This window comes from Rutidosis leptorrhynchoides, chromosome 4, assembly GCF_046630445.1.
Source record: "Rutidosis leptorrhynchoides isolate AG116_Rl617_1_P2 chromosome 4, CSIRO_AGI_Rlap_v1, whole genome shotgun sequence".
Lineage (NCBI taxonomy): Eukaryota > Viridiplantae > Streptophyta > Magnoliopsida > Asterales > Asteraceae > Rutidosis > Rutidosis leptorrhynchoides.
Genome location: NC_092336.1, coordinates 70120111 through 70138928, shown reverse-complemented (window position 1 = coordinate 70138928; position 18818 = coordinate 70120111). Strand labels below are relative to the sequence as shown.

Below are 18818 nucleotides of genomic sequence, written 5' to 3'. Positions count from 1 at the left end.
CGCATGATTTGCCTTGTATTAAAATACACGTTTAAAATAAATATCTTCTCATTTGAATGGTGAAACTAACTGATCACGGACCATTTTATTTAAGTAGTTATAACGTTATATCACAAAATCTGGAAAAACAAAAAAAACTTATCCTAGAAAATCTGATCTTATCTGGTGCAACATGGACCACAAACGGACTAACACGCACTGTGTATGTTGCACTTTGCGTGATGAGAGTTGCGGGGTAGCTGGTAAAACGACACAATGTCCAAGGCACCACGCACTGACCATCGCACACCGTGCTTGGTCAGAAGAAGTTTTGGAAAATTATGAAAATGTAGAGGCATGTCGTTAAACATTTTGGGTTTTTGGGGGCATTTTGACTAATATCCCTATTTTTATTTTGCGGAAACATAATGTAATATTTAAATATATATGTTGATTTAGAGAATTACAGTTGATGCATATTTGCACGATCTATTTGAATAAATTCTAAAATCTACTTGAATTAACATATACTGTCTTCCTACTTGAACCAATACAATCCAATAACACCGAGCTAGATCTGCATACAATTGAATTGCAAAAAAAAAAAAAAAAAAAAAAAAAAAAAAAAAAAAAAAAACGTTTACACGTTAATTACATAATGAAGCTCCTCGTGCACCAAGCCTAACCTAAAATTAAAATCCACATCTCGCAATGCCCATATATAATAAATAAGAAAAAATAGCCAATCACGACTACAACCACTAAACCATGCTCAAAGCTCACAATCTAAAACTCGTAAAGACACTGTTGACAACAGTCTAAGATTTTAGGTGTAAGTTTGTTTTTCATTGTACAAACCTTATTACATCTTTATGTCTGCGCGTTCGCGAATATTTTTACTGCATATTGTTTATCTTTTTAAAGACATAAGATAAAATAACATCTTATTTTGTCTGTAAATCTATAGATTTAAAAATATGTTTCTCATTAGTGCATACACAAAACAAACCGTCTTTAATATTCAGTCTATATATATATTTTCTCTACAAATGTATTGTAGTTCGTAGATCTTCTAATAAAAACATTTTTAAAAATAAACATCCCCTTAGTTGGGCTTGAATAAAAACACACTTTTTATTACTCCGTATTCAATATCCATTTTTTCCCGTTAGCTTGTAATCCGACCCGTTAGCATCTGGGTCGGGTCAAATTACCAAACCACCTCCACTTTTGTTGTCCATATATCCAAAACACGAGCTAGCAGCAGCAAAATGGAAGTGGCGACAATGGCTTCTCACTTTTTCCCAACTTCTTCACGCATACTTTCATCACCAATAACCAATTCAAAATACAACAACCGAACCTTAACCACGTCATCATCCTCATCATCAATTAAACGTTCCTTATCCACCAATTTTATCTCTCCGTACGTCGGAACCGGTGTTACAAGCGATTTATCCGGTCATAAGATCCGACCAGCATCACTCAATCCGTATTCCAACTCTCATGGAAAACGTCTCGGTGTTACTATGGTATTATTATTCTCCACTTTCTTTCAATTTTATTTTTTTCTATAAATTTAGGTTTTCAATTTATTATAAATGATTAAATGATTATGATTATACATCAGCGTTTGAGGTTTTGTCTGTTAATATGCCACTGACTGAATGTAATTAATCAACAGATGATAAAAAATTGTGTTTGCCTCTTTCAATTTTGCATTTCTCATTAGCCATTACTGGTTCTATTCATAGGTGGCAAAGTGGTTATTATGTATTTATGTGTCTTTAGATTTCGTTAAAAAAATAAAATAAAATAAAATAAAATAATTTACTTGTTAAAAAGTAGATTGCGTATTTGCATTGGAGAACAGGCACAAAATGTGTTGGCGTGATTATACATGTATATGAATCCCTAGACTTGCGTTTGATAAAATTGAATGATTTAGCGTTGAATGATTCATAATCTGAATGATTCATAATCTGAATGATTCAAAGTCTCTGAATAAACTTGGTTTTGAATGAAAATAAGTTGTTTGATAATCATTTTGAATGAACCGATATAAATTGGGTACAATTACCTTATTAACGTGTTACATGAATAAAATAATCAATTTCCTGTATGTTAATAGTTCTGGATATAATTTGAGGGGGAAATTTCAGAAAGTTTAGGTGCTTAATGGTTAAGAGACCGTTTCAAATCTGAATGGTTCAGCACTGAATGCTGAACCATTCAGCATCATATATCGTTCAAAGGTCAGAAATAAACGCGCTGAATGTTGAATGGTTCAACATTCAACGCCGAACCATTCAATTAAGAGGTAAACAAACACACCCTCATGTGATGTGCTTAAGGGGCTTTTTGAATTTCTGATTTTTTTTTCTTTTTCTTTTGTGTGTGTGTGTGTCTGTGTGTGTGTGCGCGCGCATGTAGTCTTAAAAGGTTTAGATATGTAGGCTTATGATTATAAGCAATGGAAGAAGCACCTTCTTTTAGTTTCGTGCAGAAGACCTAGTAGTTGCAAAGCTGATTGAAATTATCCGTTAAGCTCCAACATTGTTATTTTATAACAACCTAATTGACAAGAAGAATTTTCTTTTTGTACATTCTTTTGACGAGCAAGGTAAAACTAAATATAGTTCGGTGGTTATTTAGACATTTGTGTAATTATTTGTTGTACTTATGTGTTGACAGGTGATTCCTTTTTCAAGGGGAAGTGCATGGGAGCAACCACCTCCAGATTTGGCATCGTATTTGTACAAGAATCGAATTGTATATTTGGGTATGTCCCTGGTCCCTTCGGTGACCGAACTAATACTGGCCGAATTTCTTTACCTACAATATGAGGATGACAAAAAGCCGATATACCTTTACATAAACTCTACTGGAACCACCAAGGTATTGACTTTCTTATCATACATGCTGAAATATACTTGTTACTGTTTGAAATACTATTCCCTCTACCCTAACATAAATCTTAGGGTGTTAACTAAACACATAGTTTTGGTGACATTCTTTGATTATTGTTCAGTTTTTTATAGTAGTCCTTATTAAGTAAAGGACTTTGTGGACCGTATGCAACACAATGTTGCTGTTATTTATGATGATTATATGAATGGAATAAGAGTTAGCTTTGAATTGAAATTTTGTTGAATAGGGAAATCATGAAAGTTGTTTAACTTAGATATATGGCAAATGGATTTTCATTGTAGACCTATTTTGTTCTTATGTTTTATGATACCGCTTTAAACATACTTTATTAATCTAATTACATCAAAGAATGAATAAGTCAATAAACTATGAATATTGTTGTTGATGTTGTAATGATTAAAGTACGAATGTTCAATCAATCATACGCTTTCATATCTTCCAGGGTGGTGAAAAGCTGGGCTACGAAACAGAGGCTTTTGCAATTTATGACGTTATGAGGTAGCAGTTTTTTATGCCTCTCATAGTCTCATCAGTATTACTATTTCATTCATAAATCATCATTACAGATGCTGTTTATTACATCATTAATTGTGTTAACAGCTCTACCTGGTTGTTACTCCACAACTAACAAAATGCTATTCAATGAAAATGTGACTAAGAATAGTTTTTATGTTATTTTATAGATATGTGAAGCCACCGATTTTTACGCTATGTGTTGGCAATGCATGGGGAGAGGCTGCTTTGCTATTGGCTGCTGGGTCGAAAGGAAATCGGTCTGCACTGCCCTCGTCAACGATCATGATGAAGCAGGTAATTATTGCACGTATGCTTAAATTATTTTTCTCAAATTTAATACTGTTACACTTGATTGTTTTGTAGCCAATTGCAAGATTTCAAGGTCAAGCATCAGATGTTGAGATTATGAGAAAAGAAATAAAGAATGTGAAGACTGAACTGGTATTTATGTCAGAATATGCTAAACATAAATCTGATGTGATCAACCAATTGCCTAAATAGTTTCTTTTCTGTTTATCATTGAAGGTGAAACTCTATGCTAAAGAAATAGGCAAAACAACCGAGCAAATTGAAGAAGATATAAGGCGTCCAAAGTACTTCAGTCCTAGTGAGGCTGTTGAATACGGAATCATCGATAAGGTACTATCAGAAATTTTGGTATTTGAGGAGCATCTTGTTCACCACTACCCTAAAATATAGGTGACAAAAGAGGGTTTGGGTCAAAACAACTTGTTTTTTTAGGATTTTTTTGCCTGTTCAACTCTTTACTGATAATTTATAGATCCAAATTCACCCATTTACTCATGAACTGAAATTGCTACCTCTGTCTGATCCTGATATATGGTGTGTGTTACTTGTATGATTTGTAGGTTATTTACAATGAGAGGGGGAGCGAAGATAGAGGAGTCATTTCTGACTTGAGGAGAGCACAACTACTTTGAATGACGTCGAATGGTAGTCAAATTGTCAAAACAATTCTTGCTTTTTCACTGTCGATTTGCCGTAGTATTTGTGATATATGACGGCAGTGGTTGTGGTTGTATTCAACAGACCACAAAAAATGTTGCTGATAGATATGTGCATTTTGTTAAATGCAGCATAGTATTATTGTAAAAGGGAATGCATTTTTAAAGTATGCTTTTGTTAATTTAACGACACGATTATGAATTGCCACTTGATATTATGCTTGCTAATTATATTTTGGGGGTTTCCTGATAATCTTTGGGATGCAATCGTGTTAATTCAACCACATGATGCATCAGCTGTGCATTTGTTCCGGAAATTTCATTCATTATATCCAAGGAATAAGTGTTTGGAAATGTATCGATGATCCGATGTTTATGTTTGAATATACAACTTGTGTAGATCATACTTTTAGCATATTGTGTGTAACCGCTAACGTGGCACTGTTTGTTGAAGAAGTGTTGATCGGCTACCGGAAAAATAAGTCATCATACATATAATTCTAATAGAATTTACTGCAAGTTTGATACATACAATTTTAATAAAATTAACTGAAAGTTTGGAGAATACATATGTATGTATTCGTATCTACATGCGTCATGTACTTGGTTCTGCACATCCATTGCTTCAAATTTATGTAAAAATAATTAAATACAAATACTTGGAAACCTGTAGAAAAAAAGGGTAGTGTTGTTTGGTTTAATTCTTGTCAAGTACTCCGTAAATCCGTAATACATTAGATTTATAACTGGAAATTGTATCGTACCATAGAAAAAGGCAAACTTTTTATTTCAGTTTAACGTACTATTCTGGCCAAGTGGTATGATGTTGAGTTGGTTCGTAATCTTAAAAAGGTAAACTTTTTGTTCAGGTTTGGTACTATAGAAAAACTGGTTCGAACTGAACCACAAATACTTTTTTTGCATCATGTACTTGGTTCTACATATCTACTTAAAAGAGCTTTAGTTGTTTATATAGCTATATATTTGTTTCGTATCTTTATATTAGTTTTTAACTGCATTAAAATGGTTTCAAGTATTCAAGAATTCGGATTACCGTGTTTGATCACAGGCCTCTTCATTAATATGTAATTTTAATGTACAGAGAAAATATGGAGGTGAAGGGAAAAAAAAAAAAAAATCTCCACTACACTCTGTCAACACAAGACTTACTAATTTTTTGAGTTCGCAGGGCAAACCTCCCTAGCAACAACCAAATTGGATCCCACTAGCGAGTAAACCCCCTGAGTGAAGAATTCCCGAGCGACGAGACCCGTAACCGAGTGGATGCGCACATTGACGTCACCTCTAGTCAAGAGCTCAATTAATTCAATTTTAAGCGTTACTAATAATTGAACCTAGGTCTCTAGTTTCATCGGGAACTCGGTGGCCACTTGGACTATGCCCAAGTGGTTAAGACTTACTAATTTTACACCTAAACAATCGTTTCACTCATCACGTATTCAACATGATTATTATATATTTATTAGATAAACTAACATATACTCACTTCGTCTCATCTTGATAGTCCAATATTTCTTTTTAGGTCATCTTAAATTAATTGTCCACTTTCATATATATATAATGAAAAAATAATAAAGTAGATTTCTTTTATGCTCTTAACTTTTGCATATAAGACAAACAGATAGTGAAAAATAAACCATATGTTTTTTATCTGTTGACTATTAATATGGAATAGAGGGAGTAACAAAAACTAATTAATTATTAATCCAAATTTCTAACCATACTCATTTATTTAACACATGATATATAACCAATTAGTCCCAACGTACCCATCCTCTACTAGCCTTTTTTTTCAAAAAAAACGAATACTATAGAACTTGGCACTTTCATCTTTCGATGAAAGAACCAGAGAAACCATCCTCTGCTAGCTAAACCCAAGTCGATTGCATATTTTAACCCCGTAAATCTGTAATATAGTCATCATGCGGGGTGTGTGTATCAATCAAGTTTACATATTATCAACGTTTCGTAAAAATGTAACACATCATACTTAACCTTTACTTGTTATTGAATACGGAATTATCGATAAGGTACTATAAGAAATTTTAGTGTTTTAGGCGCATCTTGTTCACCACTACCCTAGATTTAGGTGGCAAAAGAGGGTTTGGGTCAAAGCAACTGGTTTTTTTAGGAATTTTTTACACGTTCAACTCTTTACTGATAGTTTATAGATCCAAATTGACCCATTTACTCATGAACTGAAATTGCTACCTTTGTCTGATCCTGATATATGGTGTGTGTTACTTATATGGTTTGTAGGTTATTTATAATGAAAGGGGGAGCGAAGATAGAGGAGTCCTTTCTGATATGAGGAGAGCACAACTACTTTGAATGACGTCGAATGGTAGTAGTCAAAACAATTCTTGCTTTTTCATTGTCGATTTGCCGTAGTATTTGTGATATATGATGGCAGTGGTTGTGGTTGTATTCGACATCTAAAGAGTGATCTCAGACAACAAAAAAATGTTGCTTTTTGTTAAATGTGGCATGTATGTAAAAGGGAATGCATTTATTGTCAATTCAAAAACTTTTTGTTAATTTAACCACACGATTATGAATTGCCACTTAATATTATGTTTGCTAATATACCTGGGGATCAAGACTCATAAACCAAAAATTGGGTTCATTGGGTCAACCATTTGGGTACATTGGGTCTCGAAAAAGTAAAGGGAATGGGTCCAATATGGACTCATCTTTAATCCTTCAATATGTTAGAAGATCCATCATCCGTTGAAACTCATTTTCAACTCATTATAAGAAAAAATTATAATTTTAAATAAACAAAAATAATGAATAAAGAAAAAAACTTAGATAATTTAGAAGTTAAAAAAAAAAAAAGAAAAAAAAAGTAAAAGTTATTTATTTTTTAAAAGTAAACTTAAAAATTAAACTGAGAAAAAATAAAAAGATGAATTTTTTTTTTAAAAAATTAACTATTTTTTAAGAAATATTTTTCTAAGAAAAAATGGGTCTCATCCCGACCCAAACCGTTTGGACCCGACCTGTTCAACCCGTTCGACCGTACCCGTATGACCCAAATTCATTTGGGTTACGACCCAAGCCGCCCCGTTTGCCAGACTTACTTGCTAATTATAATTTGGGGGTTTCCCGATAATCTTTGGGCTGCAATCATGTTTTCGACATGATCATGCATCAGCTGTGCATTTGCTAATTATGTTTGAATTATACTTGTGTATATCATACTTTTAGCATATTGTGTGCAAACGCTAACATCGCACTGTTTGTTGGTGAAGTGTTAGATTGGCTACCGGAAAAATAAGTCATCAGACATACAATTCTAATACAATTAACTGAAAGTTTGATACATACAAGTTTAATAAAATTAACTGAAAGTTTGGATTCAGAATACATGTGTATGTATCTGCGTCTACATGCGTCATGTACTTTGGTTTTACATATCTATTGCTTCAAAATTATGTAAAAATAATTAAATACAAATACTTGGAAACCTGTAAAATAAAAAAAGTTTAGTGTTGCTTGTTTTAATTCTTATCACCTCCGTAATACATAAGATTGTTAACTGGAAATTGTATCGTACCATCAAAAAGGTAAACTTTTTATTTCAGTTTTAACGTACTATTCTGGCCAAGTGGTATGATGTTGAGTTGGTTCGTAATCTTAAAAAAGGTAAACCTTTTTATTCTGGTTTGGTACTATAGAAAAACTGTTTTGAACTGAACCACAAACACTTTTTTTTTTTTTTTTTTTTTTTTTTTTTTTTTTTTTTTTTGCGTCATGTACTTAGTTCTACATATCTACTCAAAGAGCTTTATTGTTTATAGCTATATATTGTTTTCGTAAATATCTTTATATAAGTTTTTAACTGCATTAAAATGGTTGCAAGTATTCAAGAATTCGCATTACCCTTTTGGCGAAAAAAACGAATACTATAGAACTTGGCACTTTCATCGAACTATAAAGCTCGGCACTTTCATTGAAAGATGAAAGAACCAACGAAACCGTCCTCTGCTAGCTAAATCCAATTCGGTTGCATATTTTAACCCCCTAATTTAGTCATCATGCGGGGTGTGAGCATCAATCAAGGTTGCATATTATCAACGTTTCATAAAAATGTAACACAGCCAACCTTTAACTGTTATTAAATTTCAATATCAAAAACCTTCACTTATACATTCTCTAATTAAAAATGAACACAAAGAACATAACGCCAAAAAGGGAAAAAGCCTAACCCACAGCTAGGCAGTTCTTTAAGTTCACATTTTATAATCCAAATTCAACTTGTATAATACTGTAACTATATGGTCTGCACATACCTTCTGATGAACAAAAACACTAATTCTTGACCTTTATTCCCAATAAAATAATGAACCATGTATAGTTTGCAGTCTGCACATACTTAATATAATCTGCCTCTACATTCTGAAGAACCACAGTAACAATTCTTAACCTTTATATTACCATCAGCATCACGAACAGTACCCACCTTATAATGGTAATTATACGTTAACTCTTGTAAAGGTGGAATATTTTCAGCAGCAAAAAACATAATATGTGGCATTCTTTTATCCTCCTCATCATAAACTACATTCTGAGCGTGAAGATTCGGTGAACAACTATGGTTGATAAACCTACCCAAATTACCATACTTCGCAGCATCAATAGTAAACCGACCCGAATCTGTGTCTTTTCGGTCAGGAGTAATAGAACAGTCGGTATAGTTTTCCCCGATATCATATAAGTACTCATCGTTACCCATTCGTTTCTCATCTTCGATATCGTCGGAATCTTCTAGAAGCTTTCCTATATACTCACATATAAACGTTCCGGAAGATATTGAACTCAAAGACCTAACCCCCCACCCTCGTGTTTCAGTTTTAAACAATTCAAGATGAATTTTCATACCATGTTGCGTGACCCGAATGTAACAGGTGGGACCACATCTACAATTGGGCCCACATTCGTACACGAGTTGGAGTGGCTTTGTTTCAACTAATGCACCGTTATGAGTGTAAGGTATTTCGCCACCGTTCTTGAACGCACACGCACATTTTTTGCTAGAACATCGACCCGTACAATCGCACCCTTTTGGTGTAACTGTTCGATACCCCTCGGGATACATGATTTTTGTAATGTAAGTAAACACGGGCGGTTTTTCATCATCGATTGTGTTGATTGCAGATATGGGAAAAACTTCTTTTCCATTAGATATGTCAATTTCACAAACGCCAACTCGTGTTTTAAATTTCTTTGATTTGACTTCACGAAACGCAAGCTCAGGTTGGCCCGAAATTCTCATCAACTCAAATTTAAACACTAATGTGCCACGTGGGCCCGGGACCTGACACATTTCGTCAACTGTATACAACCCATCGTATATATACGTTGTACCTGTTTTTGATTTTGAATCAGAAGATGCTTTATATCCACGAATAACCCGTACAGGAATCTTTAAATCCATACTATTTTTCAAAGCTAAATTTCCTCTTTCTAGGGTTTGGTTAACAAAGCTTTTATCTTTTGCGACCCCACCTGAACCCGAGTAAGTTAAACAATCTGGTTTATCGGTTTCATTATCATAACCACCTGAAGCAACAACACTAACTGCAATTATATCTTTACCCTGTTTGACATAATCAATACCGCCTTGAAATAACCGATGAATACCAACTAAAGCAAGTTCAACACGGTACTGAAACTCGTCTCCAACTTCAACTCCAGGTACGGGTCCAAACGTTTTTTTACCTAGTTTAAGCCCTTTACCTCGTTTATCGATTTCTGCTTTTGCAGCAAGATCAACTCGCTTTGCTGGTGCTGTTGCTGATGTCATTTCATTGTTTTTTGCCTCTTCAACCTGCAAAATCTTTCTGCAAAAAGCTTGAAATAGCCTGAGAACTTCTCTAACTTTATTTCGTGCATCGGAAGAACTTTTCGGACCAAACGGAGGTAACGATACATCTAAATCTCGCTTACGGTCTGAATTAGTTAAGTCCTCTTGCCCTTCAGTATCTAAAACTGAATCATCTTCATCCCTCACAACCATTTCAAGTGAACCAGTATATGGAACATTCACATTGGACTTCAATTTCTCCCGAACAACCTTTTCTTGATTATTTAGTTTTCTTTTTACAGACTTTTTTGCTGTCATTAAGACTCGTTTTACATGCACAGTGGACTTCAATTTCTCCCGAACAACAACCTTTTCTTGATTCTTTCGTTCTCGTTCTTCACTATCCACAACAAACTCATTATCATCATCTTCTTCTCGTTCTCGTTCTTCATTTCTTTGTTTTGTCATCTTCAAATCTTGACTCCCTTTTCCCTTGGACCCTATAAGTTTTCTCTTTATAATACTTTTCTCATACCCCACTCTGTTATCGACGATATTCTTGACATCCTTCTTCATAGTATCTCTAAACTTATCATCTTCCGAATCTTCATCATCTGAACATTTTCTTTTCATTTTATTGTCACGTGCATAGACCACAAGTGCTTGACACGCTTGACCTATATTATGCACTTTCGTTCTTTGTTCAACCTTCTCAATTTTCCCATCTTCAACCTCAACCTTTTGCTTTGCCAAAGACTCATTGCCTGAATCATTAACAGTAGATTCAATCAATCTCACATCACTTGCACCATTCTTATCCTCTGTTTTTTCACATTTTCTCTTTCCATTAATTATTACACGTTCTTCTTCTGTAGGTTCAGGTGCATTTAAGCCACAAAAGGGGGGAAAATGTCGAACTGCAGACACTTTTCTTCTCGGAAACTTCTTTATTGTAGCTTTTTTCACATCATCACCACCCTTATCCACCTCATTAATGTCTGACAACAACTTACCATTATCCACTTGAACCAATGCATTCAGTGGGCCACCACCATTATCTGCCCCAGCATCAGTAGCTCCATTTTCAGATGCTTCAACTACTTCATGAACCTTATGAGATGCTTCAACTACTTCATGAACCTTATGAGATGATTCAACTACTTCAGGACCCTTTTGAGATGATGCTTCAACTAATTCAGGAACCGTATTAACAGAATAATCGATCGGACCGCAACCTGGCGGAAATTGCCTAACCGCCGAAACTTTACGGGGCTTCCATTTACGATGAGCAACAGAAGTAGCAGTCAAGGAGCAATTACCATTCACAGTTGAACCAATCACCATTCCTGAGCAACTAACAATAATCGAACATAACATCAACAAATATATATATACGCAGTTACCTATGTATATGATCAATGATCAAAAACCCTAATTTCTAGGGCTACTGAAGGAAAACTGCATACCGATTTGCAGAAATTATAACAAATTAAAAGTAATCAACAAGCTCACGATACAACAAATTAAACGAATTAGATATGAATTTACGATGTAATTAGAGCACCAGAGGTGGAAAAGTAGTAACGAATTAAAATGGTACCCGATGATTGAGAAATGAAACTAAAAACATATAGCTAAAATCGAAAACAAATTACCTTAAATTACAATAACGAATCCAAAGTACTTCAGTCCTAGGTGACAAAGGAGGGTTTGGGTCAAAGCAACTGTTTTTTTTGGGGATTTTTTTTAACCCATTCAACTCTTTTTACTGATAATTTATAGATCCAAATTGACCCATTTACTCATGAACTGAAATAGCTACCTCTGTCTAATCCTTATATGGTATGTGTGTGTGTGTGTGTGTGTGTGTGTGAGGTTATTTATAATGAGAGGGGGAGCGAAGATAGAGGAGTCCTTTCTGACTTGAGGAGAGCACAACTACTTTGAATGACAGTCGAAATGTTAGATCGGCTACCGGAAAACTAAGTCATCAGACATACAATTCTAATAGAATTAAATCAAAGTATGTATTTGGATTCAGAATACATACGTATGTATCTGTATCTACATGCGTCATGTACTTGGTTCTATATATCTATTGCTTCGAAATTATGTAGTATTAAATACAAATACTTGGAAATCTGTAAAATAAAAAAGTTTGGTGTGGTTTGGTTTAATTCTTATCAAGTACTCCGTACTATTCTGGCCAAGTGGTATGATGTTGAGTTTGTTCGTAATCTTAAAAAGGTAAACTTTTTATTCGGGTTTGGTACTATAGAAAAACTGTTTCGAACTGAACCACAAACATTTCTTTTTGCATCATGTACTTGGTTCTACATATCTACTTAAAGAGCTTTAGTTGTTTATAGCTATATATACCGTATATTGTTTTCGTAATAATCTTTATATAAGTTTTTAACTGCATTAAAATGGTTGCAAGTATTCAAGAATTCGCATTACCGTGTTGGATCACATGCCCCTCAATTTTAGTGTAATTTTAATGTACAAAAAGAAGATACAGAGGTTAGACAAAAAGAATAAAAAAATCACTACACTCTAATAAACATGAATGATTTAGCAGTGAATAGTTCATAATTTTAATGATTCGGAGTCTTTGAATAAACTTAGTTCTGAATGAAAATAATTTGTTTGATAAGCATTTTAAATGAACGATACGAATGGAGTAAATTTACCTTATTAACGTGTTAACACGAATAAAAAATTCATTATACTTGTATGTTAAGCGTTCAAGATTTTATTTGAGGAAGATATTACGAAAAATTTAGGTGCTTAAAGGTTAAGAGATGGTTCAACACTAAATAATGAACCATTCAACATCATAGGTCATTCAGAGATTAGAAATTTCACACCTAAACAATCGTTTGACCATCCCTACGTTCATTCATCACCTATTCCACCTGACTGTTAGTTATTTAATTAATACCAAGTACTAACACAAAAAACTAACATATAGCAAAACCTAATTAATTATTAATCAAACTTCTAACCATACTCATTTATTTAACATATGATATATGATATAACCAATTAGGTCCAACATACCCGTCCTCTGCTAGCCTTTTTTTATTCCTCCTTTTTCCCGGAAAAAACGAATACTATAGAACTTTGCACTTCCATCGAACTAGAAAACTTGCCACTTTCATCGAAAGATGAAAGAACCAGCGAAACCGTCCTATGCTAGTTAAACCCAAGTCGATTGGATATTTTAACCCCGTAATTTAGTCATCATTCGGGGTGTGTGTATCATCAATCAAGGTTGCATATTATCAACATTTCATAAAAATGTAGCACAGCTTAACCTTTACTTGTTATTAGATTCAACTAGTTTTCGAACCCTCGCTTCGGGCCGGGGGTTCGATTTTCAATGTATTTTATTGCGTTTAGTTTGTAAAATTATTTCGTGGCTGACGATGATGTTGTTGAAGGACAACTCGAGTCGAACTAAAATGTATAACCCGTGAAAGATTTAAATGTTAATTTAAATGAACAATATACGTGCATCTCCGCGTTTCGCTATGGAATTGTCGACTTTTAAAAATTTAACGAAAAATCAACGTGTATGAAAAGTACCCCGAATATTTAGCGTTTTTTAAAAAACGTCTGTTTTGCGTATAATTAGTGACATTGTGTTCCTAAAATTATTTCGAGTTTAACGATAGTGTCGGAAAAACTTAAATTGTTGCGAGCGAGAAGATATGATCCGTTGTATATTTGAGTGGAGTTTATTTAAGATTTTTTATGAAAATGGTTATTTGACACTTTACCCCCTGTTTGAGGGTCGATTTGAATTTTTGAAAAAAGTGTGAGGTACTTTGTTGGTTAAATGAAATTTAGTTAAAAATATTTTTTTTTTAAAAGTGAAAAGTCAAAAATACGCCTAGTTACTATTCATAACTTTTGTCTATAACTTTTGTACATCAGATATATGTATAATATCAAAAACCTTTCACTTACACATTCTCTAATTAAGGATGAACACAAAGAACATAACAGCAAAAAGGGAAAACGCCTAACCCACAGCTAGGCTGTTCTTTAAGTTCACATTTTATACTCTAAATTCAACTTCTATAATACTATAACTATAGTATAGTTATTCTTGACCTTTATTCCCAGTAAAATAATGAACCATATATAGTTTGCAGTCTGCACACACCTAATATAATCTGCCTCTACATTCTGAAGATCCACAGTAACAATTTTTAACCTTTATATTACCATCTGAATCATGAATCTCATCCACCGTATAATTGTAATGATACGTCAACTCTTGCAAAGGTGGAATATTTTCAGCAGCAAAAAACATAATATGTGGCATTCGATTATCCTCCTGATCATAAACTACATTCTGCGCGTAAAGATTCGGTGTACAACTATGGTTGATAAACCTACCCACATTACCATAATTCCCAGCATCAATAGTAAACCCACCCGAATCTGTATATTTCGGGTCGGGTGTAATAGAACAGTCAGTATAGTTTTGCCCAATATCAAATAAGTACTCATCGTTACCCATTCGTTTCTCAGCTTCTGTATCTTCTAGAAGCTCGCCTATATACTCACATATAAACGTTCCGGAAGATATTGAACTTAATGACCTAACCCCCCACCCACGTGTTTCAGTTTTAAAAATTTCAAGATGAATTTTCATACCGTGTTGCGTGACCCGATTGTAACAGTTAGGGGAACATCTACACGTGGGCCCACATTCGTGAATGAGCGGCTTTGGTTCAACTATTGCACCGTTACAATTGTAAGGTATCTTGCCCTCGTTTTTGAACGCACACGCGCATTTCTTGTTAGAACATCGACCGACACAATCGCAACCTTTCGGATGAACCCGCCGGTACCCCTCGGGATAAATAATTTTCGTAATGTAAGTAAACACGGGCGGTTTTTCATCGTCGATTGTGTTGATAGCAGATATGGGAAACACTTCTTTCCCATTCGATATGTCAATTTCACAAACGCCAACTCGTGTCTTAAATTTCTTTGATTTTACTTCACGAAACGCAAGCTCGGGTTGACCCGGAATTCTCTTCAACTGAAACTTAAACACTAAGTTGCCGTGTGGGCCTGGCACCTGACACATGTCGTCCACTGTGTATAACCCATCGTATATATACGTTGTAACTGTCTTCGATTTTGAATCAGAAGATAATTTATACCCACGAATAACCCGTACAGGAATCCTTAAATCCATACTATTTTTCAAAGCTAAATTTCCTCTTTCTAGGGTTTGGTTAACAAAGCTTTTATCTTTTGCGACCCCACCTGAACCCGAGTAAGTTAAACAATCTGGTTTATCGGTTTCGTTATCATAACCACCTGAAGCAACAACACTAACTGCAATTATATCTTTACCCTGTTTAACATAATCTATACCACCCTGAAATAAACGATGAATACCAACTAAAGCAAGCTCAACACGATACTGAAACTCGTCTCCAACTTCAACACCGGGTACGGGTCCATACGTTTTTTTACCTAGTTTAAGCCCTTTACCTCGTTTATCGATTTCTGCTTTTGCAGCAAGATCAACTCGCTTTACTGATGCTGCTGATGTCATTTCATTGTTTTTTGCTTCTTCAACCTGCAAAATCTTTCTGCAAAAAGCTTGAAATAGCCTAAGAACTTCTCTAACTTTATTTCGTGCGTCGTTAGAACTTTTTGGACCAAACGGAGGTAACGATACATCTAAATCTTGCTTACGGTATGAATTAGTTAAGTCCTCATGCCCTTCAGTATCTAAAACTGAATCATCTTCATCCCTCACAACCATTTCAAGTGAACCAGTATATGGAACATTCACATTGGACTTCAATTTCTCCCGAACAACCTTTTCTTGATTATTTAGTTTTCTTTTTACAGACTTTTTTGCTGTCATTAAGACCCGTTTTACATGCACATTGGACTTCAATTTTTCCCGAACAACAACCTTTTCTTGATTCTTTCGTTCTCGTTCTTCACTATCTACAACAAACTCATCATCTTCTTCTTCATCTCTAACAACCATCTCATAATTACCAGCATAAGCAACCTTCTTAGTTGAGCTCGATTGTCCTAAAACACCCTTTTCTTCATTTCTTTGTTTTGTCATCTTCAAATCTTGACTCCCTTTTCCCTTGGACCCTACATGTTTTCTCTTTATAATACTTTTCTCATACCCCACTCTGTTATCGACATCCTTCTTCATAGTATCTTTAAACTTATCATCTTCTGAATCATCATCATCTGAACATTTTCTTTTCATTTTATTGTCACGTGCATAGACTACAAGTGCTTGACACGCTTGACCTATATTATGCACCTTCGTTCTTTGTTCAACCTTCTCAATTTTCCCATCTTCAACCTCAACCTTTTGCTTTGCTGACTCATTGCCTGAATCATTAACAGTATATTCAATCAATCTCACATCACTTTCACCATTCTCATCCTCTGTTTTTTCACATTTTCTCTTTCCATTAATTCTTATACGTTCTTCTTCTGTAGGTTCAGGTGCATTTAAGCCACAAAAAGGGGGGAAATGTCGAACTGCAGAAACTTTTCTTCTTGGAAACTTCTTTATTGTAGCTTTTTTCACATCATCACCATTATTGGCTGACAACAACTTACCATTATCCACTTGAACCACTGCATTCAGTGGGCCACCACCATTATCTGTCCCAGCATCCGTAGCTCCATTTTGAGATCCTTCAACTACTTCATGAACCTTTTGAGATGCTTCAACTACTTCATGAACCTTTTGAGATGATGTTTCAACTACTTCAGGAACCTTTTGAGATGATGCTTCAACTAGTTCAGGAAGCTTTTGAGATGACGCTTCAACTACTTCAGGAACCGTATTAACAGAATAATCAATCGGACCACAACCTGGGGGGAATTGCCTAACCGCCGAAACTTTACGGGGCTTCCATTTACGATGAGCAACAGAAGTAGCAGTCAAGGAGCAATTACCATTCACAGTTGAACCAATCACCATTCCTGAGCAGCTAACAATAATCAAACATAACATCAACAAATATATATACGCAATTACCTATGTATATGATCATCATTGATCAAAAACCCTAATTTCTAGGGCTAACAATAATCAAACATAACATCAACAAATATATATACGCAGTTATCTATGTATATGATCATTGATCAAAAACCCAAATTTCTAGGGCTAATGAAGGAAAACTGCATACCGATTTGCAGAAATTATAACAAATTAGTACGTAATCTACAAGCTCAACATACAACAAATTAAACGAATTAGATATGAATTTACGATGTAATTAGATCATTGGAGGTGAAAATTAACGAATTCATACACGTAGAATATAAAAACAAATAGCTAAAATAGAAAACAAATTACCTTAAATAAATTATAATAATCCAGAGGTTATAAGAAGAAATATGGTACTAATTGATGATCTGATTCAAAATTCCGTTCATCGTTGCTTTTTTGGCACGCGGAGAAGTATGTAAACGGTGCACCAGTAACATATTTGCATTTCAGGACAAACGTGGAGCAGTAGCTTCGCACCTGTGCTCCGTTGAATGCGAGTTAAAAAAAAGTTTCATTTTGTGAATCTATTTTGTAAAAAAAAAATTTTTCGACATCTAACATTGAAGGTTTGTTCCTTTTGTGATAGTTGCTTCTTTTAGCGTTAAAGTTAATTGATCTATTTTGTAAAAAAAAAATGTTTTTCGACATCTTTTGGTAGCATTGAAGGGTTGTTTTTAGGGTGATGATATATACACAACCAATTTTTACAAATACACAACCAAACATGCTTTACAGTGTTGTACAGTACAACACTGTAAAACATGTTTGGTTGTGTATTTGTAAAAATTGGTTGTGTATATATCACTATCCTTCCTTTTAAGAAAGTTGCTTCTTTTATCGTTGGAGAAAAAAAAAAGTAGCACAGTAGCGGGCGTGGTGGGTGTTTTTGATGTTAGTGATGAGATAAATAATAATTTATAATATAGGTATAAAGTAAGTATGAGATTCGATTTGTATTTTAATGGAAGTTAGGGGTTAGGTTTGTAAAAAGTAAAAAATTGAATAGTACTATTTATAACAAATAAGACAAATTTTGTTTATTAGTTATATTGGTAATCCAGTTTTTTTTTTTTTTTTTTTTTTTTTTTTTTTTTTTTTTTGTAATTTGTTGGTGTTCTAATATATTTTTGAGTCACGTAACGATAGCCATGTGAGTTATTTTTAAAAAAAATAATAAGTTATGTATCAAAATTGGTACATTAAAGTTAAGAGTTGACTATTTGAGTTAGTTATTAATAAAGTACAAATATATGTTGCATGTCTTAAAACTTAAAGCATAGTCTAGAAGACTATATTTAGAAAAAAAACTCTATATTTTTATCTTCGAAAAAAACCAGAAAAATACGTTACTCGTATTTTATTTTGTTTACTCTGTATTTTGCTATATTTAGTCATAATAATAAAAACGTTAATTTTATGTATATTGTACGTACGTAGTTATAATCTATGACGTCACACATTAATATTAATAATTAATAATAAATTTATTATTAATTAATAAGTTATTAATACTTAAAAATAA

General features: G+C 34.0%; 4 protein-coding genes across 5 annotated transcripts; 1 reads left to right on the top strand and 3 right to left on the bottom strand.

Annotated features, from left to right (window-relative positions):
* Positions 1-1238: 1238 nt before the first annotated feature.
* LOC139840041 (ATP-dependent Clp protease proteolytic subunit-related protein 4, chloroplastic-like) lies at positions 1239-4604 on the top strand. Its single transcript, XM_071830264.1, has 7 exons — positions 1239-1511; positions 2674-2877; positions 3353-3408; positions 3594-3720; positions 3790-3867; positions 3952-4065; positions 4296-4604. The coding sequence occupies exons 1-7, from the start codon at positions 1251-1253 to the stop codon at positions 4365-4367; spliced, it is 912 nt and encodes a 303-aa protein (XP_071686365.1). The 5' UTR covers positions 1239-1250; the 3' UTR covers positions 4368-4604.
* A 3916-nt stretch (positions 4605-8520) lies between these two features.
* Positions 8521-10652, bottom strand: LOC139843854 (histone-lysine N-methyltransferase, H3 lysine-9 specific SUVH6-like). The gene has a single exon (XM_071834017.1). It carries the CDS (start codon positions 10537-10539, stop codon positions 8791-8793), a length of 1749 nt encoding a protein of 582 aa, XP_071690118.1. The 5' UTR covers positions 10540-10652; the 3' UTR covers positions 8521-8790.
* LOC139840711 (uncharacterized) lies at positions 10539-11910 on the bottom strand. Its single transcript, XM_071830960.1, has 3 exons — positions 11877-11910; positions 10591-11575; positions 10539-10544 (listed from the first exon to the last, which is right to left on the bottom strand). Exons 2-3 carry the CDS (start codon positions 11563-11565, stop codon positions 10539-10541), a joined length of 981 nt encoding a protein of 326 aa, XP_071687061.1. The 5' UTR covers positions 11566-11575; positions 11877-11910.
* Positions 11911-14164: 2254 nt separating this feature from the next.
* On the bottom strand, positions 14165-17738 carry LOC139843853 (histone-lysine N-methyltransferase, H3 lysine-9 specific SUVH6-like). 2 transcript variants are annotated; one of them, XM_071834015.1, is made up of 2 exons: positions 17603-17738; positions 14165-17223 (listed from the first exon to the last, which is right to left on the bottom strand). In XM_071834015.1, exon 2 carries the CDS (start codon positions 17219-17221, stop codon positions 14396-14398), a length of 2826 nt encoding a protein of 941 aa, XP_071690116.1. In that variant the 5' UTR covers positions 17222-17223; positions 17603-17738; the 3' UTR covers positions 14165-14395. The 2 variants fall into 2 exon arrangements, with proteins under 2 accessions (XP_071690116.1, XP_071690117.1); XM_071834016.1 differs by having other exon boundaries at positions 14165-17231; positions 17603-17696.
* Positions 17739-18818: the final 1080 nt, after the last annotated feature.